Source organism: Mustela lutreola, chromosome 5 (genome assembly GCF_030435805.1).
Source record: "Mustela lutreola isolate mMusLut2 chromosome 5, mMusLut2.pri, whole genome shotgun sequence".
In the NCBI taxonomy this organism is placed as follows: Eukaryota; Metazoa; Chordata; class Mammalia; order Carnivora; family Mustelidae; genus Mustela; species Mustela lutreola.
Window position 1 is genome coordinate 79,812,742 of NC_081294.1, and position 21,323 is coordinate 79,834,064.

Genomic DNA, 21,323 nt, shown 5'->3' on the forward strand with positions numbered 1-21,323 from the left:
ATGGGACATCATGGTACAAACGTCATCAATGTCTGTGGGCATTCAACCCAGGGGAACTGGGCAGTGCAAAGGGAGGGGATGCTGTGGGAAGGCAAGGGGACCCTGCCCAGTTTGGAAAGGGCAGTCGCCTTTCAGCTCCAGCCAATTTCTACCATGGGGGAAATGGGAGCTCAGAGCACCAGCTATTTTTTTTTTTTTAAGAGCTTATTTATTTATTTATTTATTTAAAGATTTTATTTATTTATTTGACAGACAGAGATCACAAGTAAGCAGAGAGGCAGCCAGAGAGAGAAGGGAGGAAGCAGGCTCCCTGCTGAGCAGAGAGCCCGACGTGGGGCTCCATCTCAGGACCCTGAGATCATGACCTGAGCTGAAGGCAGAGGCTTTAACCCACTGAGCCTCCCAGGCGCCCCCAGCACCAGCTATTTTTATGTTCCAAGAGAAGTTGTATATCTGGGTTTGGAATCCTCTTATTTTTCAAATTAGTTTTTGAAAACACTGGACCAGCATTCTGTGATTTCCTGCCTCCATGGTCCAGGCTGCTGGCATAAGATGGAGAAACTGAGGCTCAGCAATAGATAACTAAATTCCTGTATTCTCTGCCATCCCATGTGAGCCCTGTTTTCATCTGATAGTAGTAAGAGCATTCATTGGGGTTGTGCACAGCCAGTATCTCATCCACCAGCTGTTATTAGAAGGGCAAGCATTCTCCCAAGGTCATGTGAACTAGTGAAGATGACAGAACAGGTACCTGAGCACTAGGGACCGTAAGACTCAGTGCTCTTCTCACCACATCGCCCTAAGAGGGGGCCTGTGGAAGTGGCAGTCACTACTAGGAGAGCCCCAAGGTTGTGCCCACTCTGGGAATTAGCCCTGCCTGGATAGATACTAGTTCTCTAATCAGATTAGGCCTGGCATCTCCAAGAGCTTTAGTAATCCAGGGTTAGCTGGAGCATTGTCTGGAAATCAGTCAAGCAGTAACCTGGGGATTTGAGAGGAGCACTGTTTCTAAACTGGGGACCCCCTACCCTTGCCAGAATCCATCTCTGACCTGACTGCTTTGGCTCCCTGATCTGTGCCTGCTCCATCTACTCCAGGACTGGCACAAAGAACAGGACTTTGCCCCTAGGCATCCAAAGAGGATGGCCTAAGCCCTTCACCCCATGTAGGCATCTACTCCCTTGCAGCTGCTGCCCCACTCAACCACAAAGCCAGCAGAACACATTTGTGAATTGTTAAGGGGAAACTTACATGTCTTTCTCTTCCGTGTAAGATTCTTGTCCCTGGCCACCACAGCCCAAATAATTCCATTGTTGGGGGAAACTGGTCCTCTTTTGATGGCACAAGGAATCAGGAAGGCTGGCCAGTAGCAATGTTGAGAGGGTTCTTGTAATGTCATGTGGTAATGGAGGATCCCTCCTGAGGTCAGTTTGGAGATGTGGCCTCAAAATTTAAATGCGGTGCTGTGGTGAGGTGGTTAGACCAGGATTCAAATCTCTTGTCAATTAGTCTATGTAATCTTGGTTAAAGATCACCTACTCTGCCAACTTGTACAGAGGCACAAGTGTAAGGAAAACTTTCTGGGAACACAGGAAAATATCCAATGGGAGGTGATACTTGGGTTGGGTTTGGAAGTTAAAGACAGACCTTATTATGCAGTACACAGGCTCTCCACTTATCAGCTGTGTAGCCTTGGGCCAATGACTTAACTTCTCTGAGCCTCAGTTTTCTCATCTGTGAGACTGATTATATCACCCTAACTTGACTGTTCTTAAGACTGTAGATGGTAACACAGCATCTTTGCTCAGAAGCAGTAGCTTTTGTAGTGATTTCTTAAGGCCTCTAGATTCTTGTTACCCTATTGAAAGCTTACCAGAAGACGGTGGGTATTCTAACTACTGATCTCAATTAGCATGTCATCTGGAGTTCCATTATCCTGCTTTGTGGATGGTACATTTTTCTATTCAGAGTTGCCATTCCCTGGGAGGGGAGCCAGTTAGAAGTCTACCTGAGTCTCTTCATGTACAGGAAGGCCGGAAGGAAAAGAGGCCAGACCCAAGGGAGAAGAAGGTGGAAAGGAAGAGAACAGGGAGGGTTCCAAACTTTTCAACAGTTAAATGTTAATGTAGGTGTCAGCATAGGAAGGGTCTTCTAATGACAGAAGGAAACGAGGGAGTTTGTCAATCATCTCCTGCTTAACAGATACAGATGTATTCCTAATTATCCTTCGCCTCAGGCCTTGAGGCCCAGGTGGGCTCCAGAAGGCCTGTGTTCCTGCCAGACGAAAGTCCTTAAGGAACATCATGTAGACAATTGGAATGCCATTTATCGTGCAAAACACAATAAAACCCTGAGCTCTCTTCCCGTCTCAAAGACCCATAAATTATGAAAATAATACCTGCCCCAGGCCACGGACATATTGTTTTATTAAAGTTCCGATGAATAAACTTCAGGCTCTTAAAAATGTCCTCTTGGCTTTCATCTGGCACACACCTTCAGCATGGAGCTGTCGGTCTGCCTGGGTTCATTTGATTACCTCACAAAGGTACTTTGGAAAGTGGAGCTCATTTCAAGTTGTGGCTTCAGCAGGCTGGAGGGGATGGCCAGGGAGCTGCAGGGGTGCCTTGGGGCTTCCTGGCCATACAGCAGAGTTGTGTGTAGGGGGGATATCTTGGTTTTTGCCCCCAGAGCAGGGACCAACGCCCTCTTTTGTGGAATGAGCACCAGGCTTATAGTGTCTCTTAGAGGAGTTATCTGGTTATCAGAATGCAGAGGGTGGAAATTCTGCTTCTTCCCCCTTATTTTAAAATTCAGTCACTGGGGAGCCTTTTAAATTCATCTTCTGCTTCTAACAAATTGAGCTATTAAGACTTCAACTCGTTTTCCCCATCCATCCCAACCACATCTTTGGCATGTGTTCGGAGCCTGTGTCTGTACCTCTAAGGCAGCTAACAGGTAGTGTCTGCTGTGTACTTGTCAATTTCCTGGCAAAAGAAAGCCTTCTATTCAGCAACTGCTAACCATTATTGCCCAAGGCCATTTTGTAACTGGGAACCGAGGGGAGAAAGGGCCAGTCAGGGAAGGAAAGTTAAGGGAGGCAAATGTGGAGCTTTTTCTCTGGACAGGGAGTTTTTTTTGTTTGTTTGTTTGTTTGTTTGTTTTTAAACCAGTGCATGTTTGTTCAAACAGCACTTGGATTAGTGAGATTATAAGCACCCAGCACCCTGCGTTAAGTTTTTGTTATTTTTAATCTCTGAATAGGAGACAGTGTAAAACCAGGCTGGGCCAAGTATCAGGAATTCCAAGGCTGAATCTAAGCCTGATACACAGCAATGGATACTGAAGGGATTACAAAGAAAAGCCATCAGCAGTGGGAGACTTACCTGCTCAGCACCGGAAGACTTTGGAGCACAGATTACTCTTCATCCATTTGAAAACAGGACAGGGCACTTGGTCTGGCCAAGGAGGTAGAGCAGACAGGACCACACTGAGGACAAATATCCTTTGTGCCCTCCTTGGCATAGATGGTGGGGTGGGTCTCCTTGGAATGAAAGGGTTTATCTATCTCAAGAGGAACCTGAGGTTTTAACCAAGAATTGGAAGACGCCAGAAATTAAGGACTCCAGTTGAAATCAGAACTGGACCCTAGGCTCCTTATCTTTCTCTCCTCCATGCCCCCCTTGCCCATCATTATTGCTTGTGTGCCCACGCTTAATGGCAACAGGAAAAAAAAAAAAAAAAGATGAATCACTCAATTGCTTTTCTTTCAGAAAATAAGAGGCAGGTGTTCACATGTTCAAAATTTAAAAAGTTCCCCCAGGTACATAAAGTGGGAATTGGCCAGGTCTCTACCAGTTTTTTTTTTTTCAGGGGACAGGGTGTGGGCAGAAGAAACACACAGAAGGTACATTATAAGGGCAAAGGCAATGCATTAAATGGAGGGGAGACTTCCTAAGTCAAAGGAACTGCGTTTGTGCAATATCCACCAATCTGGTGAAAATAAAAAGAGTTTTGCCTGCCTTCTGAAAGCATTGTATATGTCCGTGTGCACTGAAAATCTGCTTCGGGGGCACCAGGGCTTATGAAAGGAGAGAACTGCACTACTTTTCTAAACCTACCTCCTCTGCCTCCCTGTGTGAGTGGTTACAGATACACTCCTGTGGGGGGGAGGGGGGGATGGAGCAGCACCTGGCAGAACTCAGCTAGGTTATAAAGTGAAGCTTTCCTACAGGGGTTGTCAGGGCGTCCTAGAAGTAGAACAAGGGACTATTGTGGCACAAGGAGCTCCCCATCTCTGCTCCTTTTCCTGCCAGAGCTGGGGTACAGATTTCCACTTGTTGAGTGTTCTTTGACAAATTCAAGAGTTGTGCTGGGTGAGGATATTGGGGGTGTGAACACAAACACACAAGAAATGGCAGTCCCGTGTATATTTAACAATATATATTTATATATATTTTCTAGATCAGTACATTCAGTTTTTAACTTGTTTTTTTCTTCACAAACAGAAGAACTCTGACAATAGTAGACTTTCTAAAATAAATACTATTAAAATAGAGCTTCGAAATAAATATTCTATACAAAGGAAACCTTCTGTGGTAACTTTTGTTGTGGGGTGAGAAGGAGCTACAGTGAAGAGGCAACATGAAGTAGGAAGGTAGTGGGGTGGGAACCTTGAACAGCTTTTCTGTTTGTAACACAAAACCAAACTGTGGGGCAGTGAGAAGAGAAAGCAAGGTAGGACACCACAGTTACCCACAGCAAAAATGGCAGCACAAGATTTGTCATCAACTGTCACAGTAAGCACAGGGCATGGAAATGCTTACTGAAGGCATGAACCAGAAAGCCAGTGAAGCTTGGGAGATGCCCTAGTGAATTATACAGTGCAAAGTCATGCTGCCCAGACTCCATCAGCCATCTCCTGGGGCAGCAGGGGACACTATGAAGTTTCAAAGTGACGGAAACTGGGTGTCTGCTCCTGACCAATACCTTCCATGTTGTGCAAACTTCAGCCACTCATTAGCTAACTGGGCCCCACTCGATGTTCACTGGTGATCCACGCAGACTCCACAATTCTGGAAGAACTAGATGTTGTCACATGAAGGTCTTCCACTTCTGCTGGCTGTGAAGGGGCCCATACCAGCAGCGGAGATTGGTCTTTACCTCTTTCCAGCCAGGGACTGTGAGAAGCCTTGGTTGCACCCCGACATCCATCCAGAAGTCTTGGCTATCCTAGAGTCAGTTCTCAGGGTGCTTCTTGGGAGTGTTGGGCCTTCATAAACCCACCCTTAGGGTGGGAGCAGCCATGGCTTACTAGGACATGTGTCCTGGACCCAGGCTTGTGGACCCTACCCCCAATTCCACGCGGAACGACCACTAACCCCAGGTTGAACAGAAGTGGGAACCAGCTGGCTCTTTTCAGAAAAGGTTCAGATGAGGCATAATCCAGCCAAGCAAGCCATTGCTGATGGAAACACAGTCAGCCAGAAGCACCCAGAGAAATGGGTCGTGATTCTGAGAGTTTAGTCCCTAGTGGCCCTTGATCGGCCCCCAGGGCCCATGGGCGAGCCAGTTTTGTTTTGTTTTGTTTTGCCAAGCTGAGAAAAACATGCTGAGGACTTGCCCTGCAACAGAGCTGGGAGAACCAAAGCTGCTTCACCGCTTCCCTTTATCACTGAGCACAGGGGACACCGGCAGCTCGGCACACATCCATCTAGCAGGTTAAATGCAAACCAAAAAGAACAAGGCAAAACAGAGGGAAGAAAAAAAGAAAAAAGAAAACCCAAACTAGAAAAATCCATGTTTACAACTATGTACACAAAAATTCAGGGTTCATCAGGGGTCAGGAGGCTGTTTGTTAGGAAACAGGGTCTGTGTAGATAGAAGGTTGGTGGAGTAGGGGTGTGTGGGGGTGTGTGTACACAGCTTATGTAAATCAATTCTCCACAGAATGGGTGTGTAGAACACCAAGATCACTGAAGTGCAACTTGCAGTGGGTCAAGTTTCCCATGGAGACATTTGAGAGGGGCTCTGGGAAAAGTTCTCAGACCTTGCCAAGAGTGGACGTGTGCCCTTCCATTTGGGGGGTAACCTCTGCTCAAATATTCTGAGGAAAACATCTCCAGTCCCTTTAGTACATATCTGATACATTCAATTAGTGTAAGTGGTTGGCTGAATGTGTTTGTCCTACCATTCCCTCCTATTTGTGCAAGAACATCCATATATCCATCACAACTGTGGCAAGGGTAGCTACGTGAATCAGCCTTAGAAAACATAGATGCAATATTTCATAACTTTTTACAAGCTAGCAAATGTTATATAAATAAAGCCTAAAATAATATGACCCTCCACTCCTTTCCTCCAATCAATAAATACCTACGGTTATAATTAACTTATTCTAAATCATAAGATATTACTACTAGTCTTCAAGAAGGAAAAAAAAGTCCTCAGAAGCACTGGGTGCATGTCAATCACAGCTACCTGCCTCCTTGCCTCCTTCCTGGAAAAACGAAATGCTACAAAAGGTCTGCCTGCTGCACTTCTGGTTTCACCTGGGGTAGCTTTTCTGACCCAGACCATGTCCTCTCATGGGGGTGGGACAACACACAGAATATCACACGAAGCAAAAACCCCTGCACAACAGCTGGGGAAGGGGGAGGACCACACACAATATAGCTTTTGCATGCAACAAGTACCTACCCACTGGACGTGCTGCACTTCGAGTCCTTTAGCACCTTGAGAAAGTGAGTTGCTACGTCTTTGGGGACTGTTGGGTGGGGGTAGTGTGGCCACACAGGGAAGCAGGGCTCAATCCCAAGAAGCCCCTGGAGAATCCCCACCCCCCCTTGCTCTTACTCCTCAGCCAGGGCCTCCTAACACTAAAATAGACTTTTTTTTTCATCATCTGTCTATTTACATTAAAGATACACACACAACACTGTACACAAAAGGCTATGACAGCAAGCAGCAGAATCACAAGAGAAGGAGCCCACACCCAGCTCGGCTCTACTGTCACTCTGCCAATGGGAGGTGCTGCCTCTCTTCTTTGCTCTTAAAATCCTCTTCTTGGTGGGAAGGGGGATTGTGTTCCTTGAGGTTGCTCGCCCCCCAGATTTTGAAATCAGCCCTTCCTGGGGGTGGCCCAAAAGGAAGCAAGTATTTCATTATTATTTTTTTAAACACCATTACAGCATCTGGTTTAATTGTTCTAAAAAAACGTAATGACTGGATCCAGAGACCACAGCCTCAGACTCATTGGCAAAATTATATTTGGTCTCGCATGTGCCGCCCCGGCCTTCTCTACCCATAAAAATTTCGGGAAAGGATCTGGGCAGAGAGAACCCGGGACTCATAGTGGCAGGTGAGTCTATGACTCGGTAAGAACCAGAGGATGGTGTTATGAGCAAACACCCCTGACAGTTAGTGATGAAGCTGGAAGGGAGAAATGCGCTCTGTAGTGGCTCCTAAAATCCATCTGCAGCTCTAGGGAGGCAGAGTGGGGAATGAGCCTCTGCTCTTAAGGGGGTCCCAAGTATATACAACAGGGATTGCCAGGGTCTTCACCTTCCCCATGGTGTTAGGGCAACCTGGGGTTGGCAGGGAGAGAAGTACGGACATCAGGGTTCCAAGCGTCTTCCTCAGAGGTCCTGGTCAGTTAATGATTCCTCCCCAGCAGCCAGAGAATGGAAGAGTGGGGAGAGGGGGAAAGAGGGACTGGGAAGGCATTCAAGCAGCTGCAACTTCCGGATATGTGTCCACATCTGTGTTCTGTCTTCTGAAAAGGAACCCTCCCCAACCCCCACCCCACACCCCTGCCACTGTCTGTCTGCTAGAGTTCCAGGACCCTGGAAAAAAAAAAACAACAACAACAACAACCAAAAGAACGAAAAACAACAACCCAAAGTGCTTCTTCATCCTTTCGGGAAAGAGAGGGTGGGCAGTGGTGTCTCCATATCTTCAGAAGCTGAGGGTGGGGAGTGGGCAGACCAGCAAGGTCAGCCTCAGGACATTTAAAGCCTTTGGCCTCGCTGTGGTCTTCTCAGGTGTCAGGAAGGGAACCAGGTTTTCAGGGGCAGCGCGGGGGCTTCGACTGGAAGCGTCAGAAGGGCTTGTCTGGTCTGTTGGCCTTGGCGTCCCCGGTGGCTGCCTTGCAGATGACGCTGTTCGTATGCTTGCAGCGGCAACCAGGGCGGCGCAGGCGGTCGTAGCCGCGCTGGGCCAGCTTCACACAGCCGGTGGCAGGCAGGTAGCAGAGCAGGCACGGCAGCACCAGGGAGAGGGCCCCCATGAAGGACCAGCGGGCGCAGCAGTTGGAGCGGGAGCAGGAGCAGGGGTGGTCAGCGCAGGAGCCCTCATCGTCCTCATTGGTGCAGTGGTAGAAGATGCCTTGCACCAGGCACATGCAGGTGCCGTAGTTGACCAGGGTCTGGGCAGAGCACAGGCATTCCTGGTTGCAGACCCAGCAGGAGGGCAGTGTCCGCGGGGATGCACACTCCTTGCACTTACACTTCCCACAGGCCTCACATAGCAAGAAATGCTTGTCCAGTTCGGGGGGCACTGCCAGGCCCTTGAGGTCCAGTGGTTTGCAGTGGACCACCTTGGGCTGGATGCGCACTGCCCTCGGGGAAGCCTGATCAGCCACAGGTGGTGGTGCCATGTGGTCCAAGAGCCGCTGGTCAGAGGACGTGCTGCTGCTGCTGCTCACGGAGCTGGGGCGCCCGCTGAAGGAGATCCAGTGGTGGGTGACATCCTGGTCACAGCGGGCAGGCGTTGGGGCCAACTCTGGGGGCCCACCCCGGGTCCGCTTAGGGCCAATAGGGGGCACCAGGCCAGGATTGTCTATGTAGTCATTCTCCACATGGCTGGTCTTCATTTGGTCGATGGGGAGGATGGTGAGTGGGTGTTGGAGGCGGTTGTGGGGCATACGGCTGTCAAGTAGGGGCTGGACCATGACTGAGCTGGGAGTCAAGGGGACGCTCTGTGGGATCGGGGGCTCCATTGGGCTGGAGGTCCTGGACTGTGCAGAGGAACAAGCTTCTAGGGGCCCTGGGTAGGGGGAGGTGGGGAAAAGGAAGAGAGAGTGGATTCCAGGCATCAGTACTTGGCCTGTTAACAACCCCACCCCCATCCCTTAAGGTCCTTGGGAGTACAAATGAAATGGGAACTGGATTCTCAGTGGATTCTCCAGCACTGAGGCTCAAGATGATTAATACTAACAATAGTGAGTGATAGAAACAACACTTACTCAGCACTTAATGAGCCATACGCTCTGGTAAGCTCCATGTAGAATGTGTCATTGACTCTTCACTACTACTAGCCCTTCTGTAGTTACAGAAAATGGATGTTCAAAATAACCTGTCCAAAGGCACACAAAATTATCAACAGAACTCAGCAGGAGTTCAAACCTAGCCCAACCAAACCCATTCTTGCAATGGCTGCAAAATATGCCCTATTTTTTAAGTTTAGGTAGCCCAGTGGTTGTAAATACAGGTCTGGAATCAGATCCAAGTTTGAATTCTCACCCATCTCCCTAGCAATGTTGCTGTAAGTAAGGTTCTGTTACCTTTATGCCTTAGTTTTTTAATCTCTAAAATGGGTTCTTGTGAGGATTAAATGAGAAAATGCTATCCACTACCTAGCGTCTTGCCTGCCAGTAATGTATCACTATTCCAGAGAGCATCAGCTTAGATTTCCTGAACACCCAAAGGATTGTGTGCTGAGGATGTAGTGACCATGACAGATAGCCCCTGTGAGCTCCCATGGAGTGTATCAGCTAGATAAACAAAAGCCTTTATTTCACATAGTCACAAGAGAAGGAAGGGCTGTATGTGATGCCTCTACATCCAGGATATTAACTTATAACCACCACTTCTAAGAGCAGCAACCTCCAATGGCTAATAACCTCTGGCTAGGTGCACTTCTGACAACTTGGATGGGAAATCCTCTCGAGGGGCACTCACATCACCCATTTCCAAGTGCTGAGCTGAACATTCAGCCTAAATGCTATTTACTAGAATAGCTAAGCCAACTCTGGATCAGTTTCTAATTTCACCGAGAGAGTGCAATTTTAAGTTGGAATCCCGCCAGAGATTCAACTGCAGTGCCTGACACGGAACCCCAGGAAGTCACTTAAATCAAAGAGCGGAAACGACTTGGTTCAAATTTAGAAAGTGCACATTGTTTTCTATTAGAAGTGCCATTTCCTCGCCTGCTGACCTTTACATTCGGAATTCGGCTGGAGATCAATTTAAAGAAATAGCAGCAGAAGGCCAAGACCTCTGCCCAAGGGGACACAATTTGGAATCCAAGAGGAAGATTAGACTCTGGGAAGAGTCCACTAGTGGGTGGGGGTGTGAGACAGAACAAGAAGCGGATAGAAGGGAAAGATAATGGTATTGAAAAAAGGAACAGACCACTGAATTAATGTTACCAGGCAGAGTTGGATGAATGCCCTTTCATGATACTAATGATGTTCTCATTAGGGGAACAGTCCCTGCATCTCTGCTGTCAGGTTCATGTGGCCTCAGAGTAATGCTAAGGGGGGGGGTGTTGATAGGTTTCCATTTCTAGTTAACCCCATGCCCCTCTAGACTGGATACACAGTTGGCCTATCCCAGTACTCCAATCATAGGGGAATGATACTCTGCCCCAGGTGACTCATCCATACTTACCAATGTCTACACTGAGGAATGAGGCGGCGGGTGGAAAAAGCATTCAGAGCAACTCAATTTTATACCCCCTAACTTGGAAACGGTATTTGATTAAAAAAAAAAAAAAAAAAGGTGAAATTGTTGGGGGAAGGGCTTCTCCAAATGCTTTCTGATCTGTCTAAAAGAGCAAGCTAGCTCTCAATGAAAAGTTCACGAAGGGGAGAAAAGGGAACTTTATCCACAAGGTTCTCATCCTGTGTTCTCATCTCATCAAGTCTTTTCCATAAGGCTCAGTGCTCAGTCAGCTGCTGTTTCCCATTTGCATAGGGCATGTATTATTGGCTTTGCTCCCATAGCTCTACCTACTTAAAAGATGCTAGGTCTTCTGTGTAGTTTTTCTCACGTGGGAGAAAGTCTGCCTAATGGCAACACCTGCCTCCTGTCTCCACATTCCCTCCAAAAGCAAGGAGAGCATCATCTTAAAATGGGAGACTCCCCTGCAGCAGAGTTACTAGCCTTAAGTGTCTGACACTTGTGCCACCAAGAATGATCATTTACCAAGGCAGCCTCCTATAGGGGCCCTGTGGATGGGGGTGAGGTCAAATATGCATCTATAGAGAGGAGTTTTTCCAAGGATCCAGGATACAGTGGGGCAGAACTTTAGGGAATGCTACCTTAGCCCACTTACTCTTTTGCAGGGGCTCCAAAGCCTTGCTTCTGCAAATGGGTTTAGGTTCAACAGACGAGCATTAGGAACCCCAGGTCCCCACCATGGGGACTTTACCTGGAGGAAAACATGTGACGGGGCACAAGAAAGGAAAATGTTGATGGAGGCATAGGATGAGACTCTCAGGTGCCAGCCAAGAGGTGCCTCAGCCTGAACCCCCAGCCCAGACAAAGACAGTGTGGTTCCCTTATTCCAGAAGCTTGGGTCATGAATGCTCAGGGTCTTGCCAACAAAACTGCCAGTGGCAGTTTGAAGGCCATTTTGCCCCATGTAGTTGGGGTTTTGTCTCTTAGAACTAGGACTGGGACTTGCCATGCTGTTGGAAAAATAAGGGTAAAGAACACACTCTTCTTCCCCCAGTTCTGTTTTTGGAATTCTTAAAAACAGCCATATTTTCTTATGGCAATGCTCAAAGATTTTAATAGGCCCTGGAATCAGAAGGCACATTAATGGAAAAGTCCCACCAGGATGCCAGGGTGGGCACAGCGCCTGTGGGCAATGGGATGTTGGCTGTCAAGATCTCGGCTTGCTGTTGGGGCCAGACATGGGGGTGGGAGCTTGGTCCATGATGACTCAGCTCTCTTGGGACATGCAACATACAAGATGGCTCCAGCAGGCATATTCCAAAATGCGTCTTCCCTATCATAACCCTGATGTCGGATTCCTCCCGGCCACTAGCTCAGCAAAAACCAGTGGCTGGCTCACAGTTGCAGTGCTCAAAACCCTCCCCCAGCCCCAATGCCTTACCTCCCCATTAGCATGGACTTCCACTACTTCCCGAGCAGACTGTTTGATAACCCCTCAGCAAGGCTAAATGAAGCCTCAAAAAAACAAAAAACAAGAAACACAAAACACAAAACCCCCAACCCTCAGTTGGTTTATAAGATCAATCTCTACTCACTGGGACACACCCAGCCTCTAGCCTAAGCAATGCTGAGGAACTTAAGTGCAGTTTAATATGTACTCCCTGCTTCCCCTGCAAGGAAGGAAGAGATTTATAATATAAATAGAGGAGAGAGGAGGCTTTGCCTCATTTAGGCTCTTTGGAAGACTGATGGTCAATTTGGAAAACTGTGGACAGAGAAACAAAGCCAGCACTCCACTTAGTCAGAGAAGCACCTCTATGGAGTTTTTTTAGGTGGCATTATTATGGATTAGCATGAGGAAAGGAAACTTTTGCCTCCACTCCCAACTTCTCATACTAAGTAATAATAATTGTGGAAGGAGCTAATATTTATGAAACCTATCTTCGAGTCAGGCTTCTGTGCTAAGCAGTCAGTGATTTTCTCATTTAATCCTTACACCATCACTTTGGAGAGTAACACCCATTCTGCAAGGAAGAAATGAAGAACAAAGGGTCATAATGCTAGTAATGTTAGTAAGTTATTGGGGCACCATTTGAATCTAGACAGCAAAGGCTCCAAGAGCCTGCTGCCTCAACCCCACAGCCCTGACTTACAGTAGCATCTAGGTATTCATGTAAAGGCAGGAAAGCACTGATCACTTTCACAAGCATGGACTCCACTAGTCTCCCCAGTCTGCCACCAGCCCTCAGGGAGCCTCAACAGGCCATTCGCGGGGCTCTTAACCAAACCAGCAGGGAAATGAAGCACGCAGACAGGGGTTACATCAGACTGGCCCCCTGTGGAGGGAATTCTCACTGTGCTCTTGGGGGTGAAATCTGTCATTACAGGAAGGTCCAGAATTCAAGTTTCCAATTCAGTTTTCTTTACCATCCCTTCTGTCATCTCATACACCACTGCTTCACTAAGCGTGTTCATTTTAGTGTCACTTGTAGGATCTCATCACAAAGCAGAGTCTAAAAGGAAGCCCTGGCATGGGAAGGAATTCCCTCTCCTCTCTCCTACAAAGCTGAACTTAAGGATCCCTGGGATACATTCTCAGATGGTGCTTTCTGTTCTAGGTCTGTGGGGAAGGGAGGGAGGGGCTTGAGTAAGAGGAAGCCAGAAGCCGGTCCTAGAATACTGAATCAGCAGAATATTGCAAAGCACAGAGCACACAGTCCTGTCTTTGCCACTTGGCAGTCTGTGGCATATGTACCTGTGGGATGGGCTGAGCTTCAGGATACAGAGGCAGGCTGGCTGAAAAGAATCAAGGGGTGTGTTAAAGGTCCATGCCACCCACCCACCCCTTCCCCTTGACTTCCCCTGGGAAGAGGAGTTGGGAAATACTGACAGCTGTGCTTTCAAAACTATAGCTCTGCACATGACAGACTGGCAAGAGGCTCTGAATGAATGGGCCATTTCTGTACTGCTCTATTCAGTCTAGGCAGGTCCTCCCAGCGAAGGTTGTTTAACCCTTTATCAGTTCAGAAGAAAAGGTCTCTAGGCTGCCGGGAATCCCACCCAGATTGCCGCTTGGTTCTTTGTGACAGCATCACAGTTTAGTTAATTAAATTCCAACCAAATAATGACTTATTGCTTCAAAAAGACTTTAAAAGGTGTTTGGCGGGGTTGGGGGGAGTGGAGAGGAAAACCAAGGACCAGCCTTCCCTACACCCCACTGAGGAAGACCATCTCTGCATCTCTGAGATGCAGAGAACAGCCCCTGTGGGAGAACAAAGCATTGGCGCAGCTGGATTTGTCTGAGAATCCTTGCAGCGGCTCCCCCACCCCTCTCCAGCACCAGCATAAGGAGTTCACTAAGGAGCTCACCTCTGGCCATAATAGTTAGTTAGGGATCACAAAAGAAAACAGCTGCTTTTCATCCTTTTGTCCCACTACCAGCTAGCAGTTCCCAACCCTCTCCCTCTTCCTCAGTTGAGCGCGCCAAAGTCCCAGCACAAGGATTAGTGGTGGTGGTGGTGGGGTCTTGCTGTACTTGCTCTGGGCTATTCTAACTGCTTTAAATGTTGGTTTCATTGGTTATCTGCTCAGATCCCCTTAAAGAGATACTAGAAGTGAAGGGAGAGAAAAGAATGGGGCTAGAATTCCCGGCCCATATCAAAGTTTGGAGGGGAACAGAAACTTAGACCCCAAGGGAGGCCCCCCTCTCACTGACAACAAGACAATTTATCTTACTACCCTCCACCAGAGATTTCTAAGAAAAGATTCTAATAATGGATTCCTGATAACAGATTTTTGCTTCCTCCTGGGATGGGGCAGGAGATGACTCCCCACTCCTCCCAACCAGAAAAAGAAAGACTACTGGAAAAGGGAAACCACTCTCTGCAAATGGCCACCTGCCCCAGAAGGGCCTCTTCCCTTCTCCACTAGATCCAGCACATCTGTGCTCCCTCCCCAGTGCCCTTGCTTCCTCCACAGACTGTCCTTGGAAAGAACAATCATGAACACAGCTGAATGGTGTAGCCTCTTAAACCCAACCACATGTCCCGGATACATCCCCAGCCTTGTCAGCTGTCCGGATCTGCAGGGTGGCCCCAGACCCCTGAGAGCCAAGAATATCCCGCCTCTAACTTCATGCAACACTCCACATCTTCTGTGTAAGAAGTGGCTCCCTCACAACCAGCTCCTTGTATGTGCCCAGCACAGCCCACCACGACAGCCCCCTTGGGAAGTTTCTTCCCTCCATCCCTCCCTGACTGTACAAATGGAGAGACTAAAGCTCAAGCTTAGCAGGTTTCTTAGCTATTCACCTTCTCTGACCTGGCCCCAGCTTGGTCTGAAAGGAGTAATACAGTTTTCTGTATGCTGCTCTTCATCCCCTTCTTCCTCTGGCTCTTTTGAAAGACCAAAAATATATTCCAATGGGTCACTGCTTTTCTTTCTATCCAGGAGATCCAGGTTTGCCATGAGATGGAACCTTTCCACTTTTGCCATTCCCTTTCCTTAAGAACGCTTTCGTATCTACATCCCAAATCCAAATTTTTCAGCTGTATCCCTAAATCCAGGTTTGTGTAAGACTCCTGTAAGTTTTCCTCACAAGGAACTTGCAGGTCCATAGCAGCAAGGTGACAGGCACTCTGGAGTCACAACCAGATTAAATGCCTTAACTCTCTAAAGAACACTCAACTTCTAACTAAAGAAAAGGAGCTCTTTTCCAAACCTCCCTGGTACAAAATCTGGGTCATACCCAAGAGGATGGCCTGAGAAAGAAAAATGCTTGGAGGGGGGCCCCCACACTGGGGGCCAGAAGATGTCACACCCAAGGAGTTAGCATCAGGTATTGGATGCAAAGTCCCAAAGTGTTCTCAAGGGCCACTTCTGAAGGTGTTAATGGGTGTTTTTTTCTCCCTTTACTTTAAAATCACTTACTTTCAAATTTTGCTTGGAAAGGCTGCCTTCATTTGTCATTCAAGTCAGCCAGACCTCTGGGTTTACCAGAGTGGGAGTGGGGGATGGGGATGTAGATGTTGGAATGGGTAAAGAATATGCTGGACAGAGGGTGGAATACCAAAGAGCCTCATCTCTCTACCTTTTCTGTAAGCTCCAAATGATCTCTCGGCCCCCAGTTTCTGTCCTGCTTAGCCAGGAATCATTCTAGGCTATGGTTCTGTCTCCTCCCACCAAGCCTAACCAAAGCTTTAAGGAAATGTTGTAATTTCAAAATGATGGTAATACAAAAAAGATCGTGGGAATGAGGATTTCCACTCCACAAAAAGGGGAATGACTCCTGGGTTCAGAATCTAAAAAAGGAAAATTAAGAGATGTCTTATGAAAGTCTTCCTCACCCTAACTGACCAAAATTTGTCCATCATAGAGATTTTGGAAATATGCCATCAAAATGCCTCCCACCAGGTACTGGCCAAATGCGGCATCTCAGTTGGTTATTGTGTGCGCTGCTCACATTAATGGATTTGCCTGAAGCCTGCTGGCAAGTGAGGTCGCTCCCAAGGGCTGGCAAAGAGAGGAAACTGGATTTCACCACTGGACAAGTCTGCGTCTTTCCAGCCCCTCTCTTGAAACAGAGAGCTAAAGGGGTCAACTGCAGTCTTTCCTTTCCTAGTCCACCCCACACCCACAAACTAAAGATAATAAAAAACTGGACAATTCAGATGTTTTATGTTCCATTCATGTGAAGATCCAGAGAACTCTAAACATTGTGAAATCACCAGTGCAATATCGGGTAGGGCCACAGGCCGGACTGAGTTTATTAAGAGATTGATAAGGCTGTATTTCCTAAATGCTCTAGGCTTTCACCTTCCAGCTTTGTATCACCGAGAGGCTCATCAGAAAGACTGGAGAGCCTTGGTCAGCTAACCAGAAAGGCATGCACTTGCTCCTGTCCCTCCCCAAACTGGAGAGAATCACGCCACTGATTTAGAGGCAGAAAAGTGAGGTTTCCCACTGGATCTGGGCACCCCACTGAACCCACATCTTTTCTTTCAGCGCTAACCATGCCTGGGGGTTACTAGAGACTCCGTGTGCCAGAACGCAGCCTCCTGCCCTCACCCAGCCTTGGCAATATGGACGCCCATCCAGCAGCTGGTGAATGAGGCAGCCAGCAGCTCTCCCCTCTAATCACCACCATCAAGCCCCTCCAGCCCAGCTTGCTTCTCCGTCCATAACTCAGCCATCGAGCCATGCAATCATTTTCGCCTCTCTTGCCTTCTCTGCCCACAACCCCCAGCCCCAAAGAGAATTGAGAAATCTTCTTCTTGCACAAGAACAGCTACTGTCTAAATGCTTTTTGATCGTCTGCATGGAGGGGGAACTGGGCACAGCCCTGGCCCCAGTGATGAAGCCAAGCTCCAGCTGTCCTGGCTGCCCAAACCCGCCTTTTCCCCCCTTCACTGCCCCTGTGGCCTTGGAGATTCAGAATTTTCAGAACGTACCGTCTCTATCTTTCTTCTGGGTGATGTCAAGCCTGGTACCACCAAGAAGGAGGGAAAGCGGGAACCTTATCTCTACTACGCATGCAACCTCTTTCTCCAGCTCCCACACGCCCAGCGTTATGTAAACGCACCTTCAGCCCCCACCACAGCCCCAGCGCGTCCCGGCCCCGGGGCCCGGCACAGCTCAGTGCCCGGAGAAACGAGGAAAGAGGAGGCCGAAGGGCCTCTGCCCTTGCAGAGGCCGGGAAAGGGTAAGGAAACTGCAAGGCAGTTCCACAGCATAAAATGCAGCGGCAGAGCAAAGGTCAGACGGCTAAGAACCGCCTCGCCAAAGTGAGAGAGCAGAAATGTCCAGTCTCGGGCCATCTACGTGCTGACCATCGAGGAGAAGACAGAATGGTAGAAAACCCAGTCTGTCACGGCTCCGAAGGGAAGAGAAAAACCTACGTCGAGCATAGGCCGCTGCAGTGGGCTGGGGAGATCTGGGCAGAGCTGGCACCGTGGGCACGGAGCCCGGGGTGGGCAAGCCGCCCAGGGCAAGAGCGCCCGCCGGACCCAAAAGGTGGCTCCTGACCGAGCCCAGAGCCTCCCATTCCAACGCTCGAGGCGGGTGGTGGCAGGAGGAAAGAAACCAGGCCAGTAGCAAACTCCCGGGACACGCACGGGGCTTCCTGAGTCGCAGAGTGGGGAAGCCGGGCTTGGCAGTGCCCCGGGGTCGGAAACTCTGGTGCCAAGCTGTGAACACCCCCGGCTCTGTGCCGGCCCAGCCGAGGGCGTCAGGGAGCTGCGGCAGACCGCAGCGGCTAGAGGAGGCTCAGGGAGAGAGGGAAGAACACTGAGGCGCGCCCAGAAATAGCGCACCATTTGCCCCAGCCGGAGGGGGAGTCGTATTGCGACTCAGAGGGGGCACTTTCGGATCCCGAAACCGGCTAGGGACTTACTTTGAGGAGCCGCAGAACCACAAGCATTGCTCCACGCTTGTGTAAATCTCCGAACCCGGGCGGGTCAGACGCCGCTGTTCATGCAGACGTCGGCGGGAGAAACCGACAGGACTTCTTGCGCACCGCAGCGCCAGCTCCGCGCTGTCAGCTCCTCTCGCTGCCTCCGCGGCGGTGTTGCAACCACTGCCTGGGAAAATGGCTTTTTTATGAATGGGAGGGAAGGGTGCTCCAGTGCGCACGCGCTCCGTTCGCAATTCTATGAATGGGTGGGCACAAGAGACCCCGCACGCGCATGCGCCGCGCTCCTTTTTTTATGAATGGGGGGCCGGAAAAGAACTTAACCCCTGATTGCTGGGGCTGACTGTAGCTCCTCCAGAGGCCGTCGTTCTTTTACAAAAAGGGGTGGAGGTTGTTGTTGCTTCCCCCCCCCCCCCCCAATGAATGGAGGGCGGCGGCGACTGCTGCAGCTGGCTCAGCTGCGCGGGCTGTACCCCCTCCCAGCCTGCGAGAGGAGGTAACGGCCACCTTCACGCCACTGCGGGCTTGGGCAGGAACCGTCAGTGTCGTTGGGGGTTGGGGGGCACTGTGGCCTCTGAATCCTGGGCCGAGTGCTGGGTGGGGAGAACTCACATAGATTTAGGGATCTCGATCTGCCGCAGGGGTGGGGGGCAGGGCGGGAGACGGGAAGACCCCCTGCAGGGGGCCTTATCTTTCTCTAGCCTAGGGGTGTTGGGGGGAGGGGTCGTGAAGCCGCGCTTACCAAAAACTAAGAAAATGTTAAATGTCCATAGCAAGGAAGGGCTTTGTGGGGGTTGCTTGAATGAATCCGATTCTTCCCTTGAGTAAGTACAGACCCCTCCCACCCCCACTTCACCATTTCTTGGGTGTGGACAGAGACAGGGCCGAGGCCTCGTCCATCTCCAGTACCCCTTGCCCCCAGGCCAACGCTGGCTTCTCAGCTAGAGGCCGGGCTCAAGCCTCGAAGTGCCAAGTCCTACCCCCCACCCCCGCCATATCCCACTGTGATATTCTCAGCGCCTTTGCGCCTGCCGGCCTCAGGCTGCCCTGACTAGCTGCTCCCCTCTCCATCCCTTAGCGTTTCCCAACTCTCACGGGACGCAGGCCGGAGGAGCTACAGTCCAGCGAAGGCCACGCCCCTTTGGTGCAGTGGGAGTCTATTCCCATTGACCCCCATCAGCTGGCTACCCTCGGAGGGACGCGGGAACAGCCCAGAATTAGCCAGGTGGATGGGTGGAGCCGGCCGAGCAGAGGATGCTGCTGGAGTAGCCATAGGATTAAATAACAACAGGGTTCTTGAGCTGCGGAGGAAATAGAAATGGCCAAGGATCCTTTCTTTGCAGTTAATGATGCTGTGTGGGGTGGAGGCTATCGCATCAGCCCAGCTGTTGAAAAGAAAAGCCCTCGCCATTAGGCCCGGCTCGGGGAAGGGCCAGAGCCCTCACAACGGCAGCAGGCCCGGCCCTGGCAAGGAACGGAGGAGACTGTGGGGGGTGGGGGGGAGGGTGGAAAGTGGGGTGTGGTGGATGGCTTTGATGCCTGAGTAAGAGCTAGGCCAGGGCCTAAATCCCCCCTAAGTCTGTCTTGCTGGTGTTCTGGCTTGACCGGGAGGTTGTGAGCTGTCTTTTTCTTTCTACACCACTGAAGGACTGGGCTTGGCTGTTGTCAGAGGAGCCAATGAAAGGCTTCCAGTCCAGGTCTGAGGTATGGCCTTGGGTTGGAGCTGGGTCTAGGGCTCTGGGGATGGGCCATGAGGGGGTATTTTGCAAATCTGGACCAGAATTCGAGTTCACAGAGTCTCAGTTTAAAATGTCTTCTTGCTACTCAAAGGTACCTTTGCAGCATGATTTACTTACATAGATCCTGGGGGCAGAGCCCCCCTCCCACCCGCCCAGCACTGCAGTCTTAAAGCGAAAAGAAAAACTCTTTACTAGGACAGTTGTTTAGGACCGACCTTTGCTGGTCTTGAATTAAGTGTCATTCTCATTTGTCAGATGTAGAAAGAAATTGAGGGCAAGAGTCCTATACCTGCTCAATGAATGACCTAGTAAATGATTTTCCCAGATCTTTGCAACCTAGTTCTCTCTACTTTGCTACCACCCCTTCTCAGCATCACAAACACAAAACTTGTTTTTTTGTTAAGTCATTTAAGCACACTGAACAAGGGAAGTTGGAGTAGTAATTTTCGCAGCCAGTGCTCACTCTGGGACTTGCTTGAACAATTAAAAGGATGGCAGTAAATACATCCTTTCTAAACTATCAAAAGAAAGCAGGATGGTGGTGATAGTGTGTGTTTGCTGTCCTGTTTCCTTAATTTGGAGGAATTAGTCAAGAGACAGATGGGGTTCCATTCCTGGTCTTTTCTTAGCTTTCTGAAGGATGAGGTGAAGAAACCACAGCCCTGGTGAGATGGTGAGAGGATGGAGGAGCCTCCAGTCCTGGGCTTGGCAGAGCCTCTGATTTGTAAGTGGAGTGTGATTCAGAGTGTCTGGGAGGTAAATAAGGATTATATTCTGCCTCTCCTTGGAACCTAAAGAGAGGTTTGGGGCAGATGTTACAAGAAATGTGTTCATTCATTCATTCATTCATGCATTTGCATATTATTCTGAGTAGGAGTCTGCCCTGACTCTGGGGACTCAGTGGTAAGAGACAGACAGTGTTCCCTGCCCTTGTGAAGCTCACAATCTTGAGGAGACAGGCAGACTGAGCAATTTGAGGCTGTGATAAGTTTTGGGAGAGGGACTGTGTTGAGACCTGAAATCTGAGAAGCGTGGTGAGCCTGAGGGAGGAGACAAGTTGGTCTGAGGGAGCCTGGTGGAAGCCCTGTGTGGGAAAGACCTGACGTGGAAGTGCAGACAGTAGGCCTCTGCGGCCACAGCTTGGCAAACAAGGTGGAAGTTGGCCTGGTGAGGAGTTCATATACTATCCTCTTAAGGCTTTTAAGCAGCATCATGACACATTCTGTTTTGTGTTCTAAACCTCTGAGCAGCCCAGAGGCCAGTGGCTAGGGGTGAGGGGACAAAGTGAAAGGTGACAGAGGAATGCACGATGTTTGGTCCTGGTAGGCTGAAGGTGCCAAATTTGTTCTTTTGGATTGGGTGGCCAGTAGGCCTTGCATTTTTTTCTCTTCTACTTCATCTGACTTTGTTTACTCCTAAGGGACTGTCTCCTGCCCAGGTATAACTTTTCTGTTAGAGGCAGATCCTAAGGGCCCTGCGTTCTTGCTTGTGCTAATT

General features: G+C 49.4%; 1 protein-coding gene across 2 annotated transcripts; it reads right to left on the reverse strand.

Moving 5' to 3' along the window:
* Positions 1-4,425: 4,425 nt before the first annotated feature.
* Positions 4,426-18,281, reverse strand: SPRY4 (sprouty RTK signaling antagonist 4). Of its 2 annotated transcripts, none has more exons than XM_059174911.1 (2): positions 18,070-18,281; positions 4,426-9,042 (listed from the first exon to the last, which is right to left on the reverse strand). In XM_059174911.1, exon 2 carries the CDS (start codon positions 8,993-8,995, stop codon positions 8,096-8,098), a length of 900 nt encoding a protein of 299 aa, XP_059030894.1. In that variant the 5' UTR covers positions 8,996-9,042; positions 18,070-18,281; the 3' UTR covers positions 4,426-8,095. The 2 variants fall into 2 exon arrangements, with proteins under 2 accessions (XP_059030894.1, XP_059030895.1); XM_059174912.1 differs by lacking the exon at positions 18,070-18,281 and adding an exon at positions 17,129-18,055.
* Positions 18,282-21,323: the final 3,042 nt, after the last annotated feature.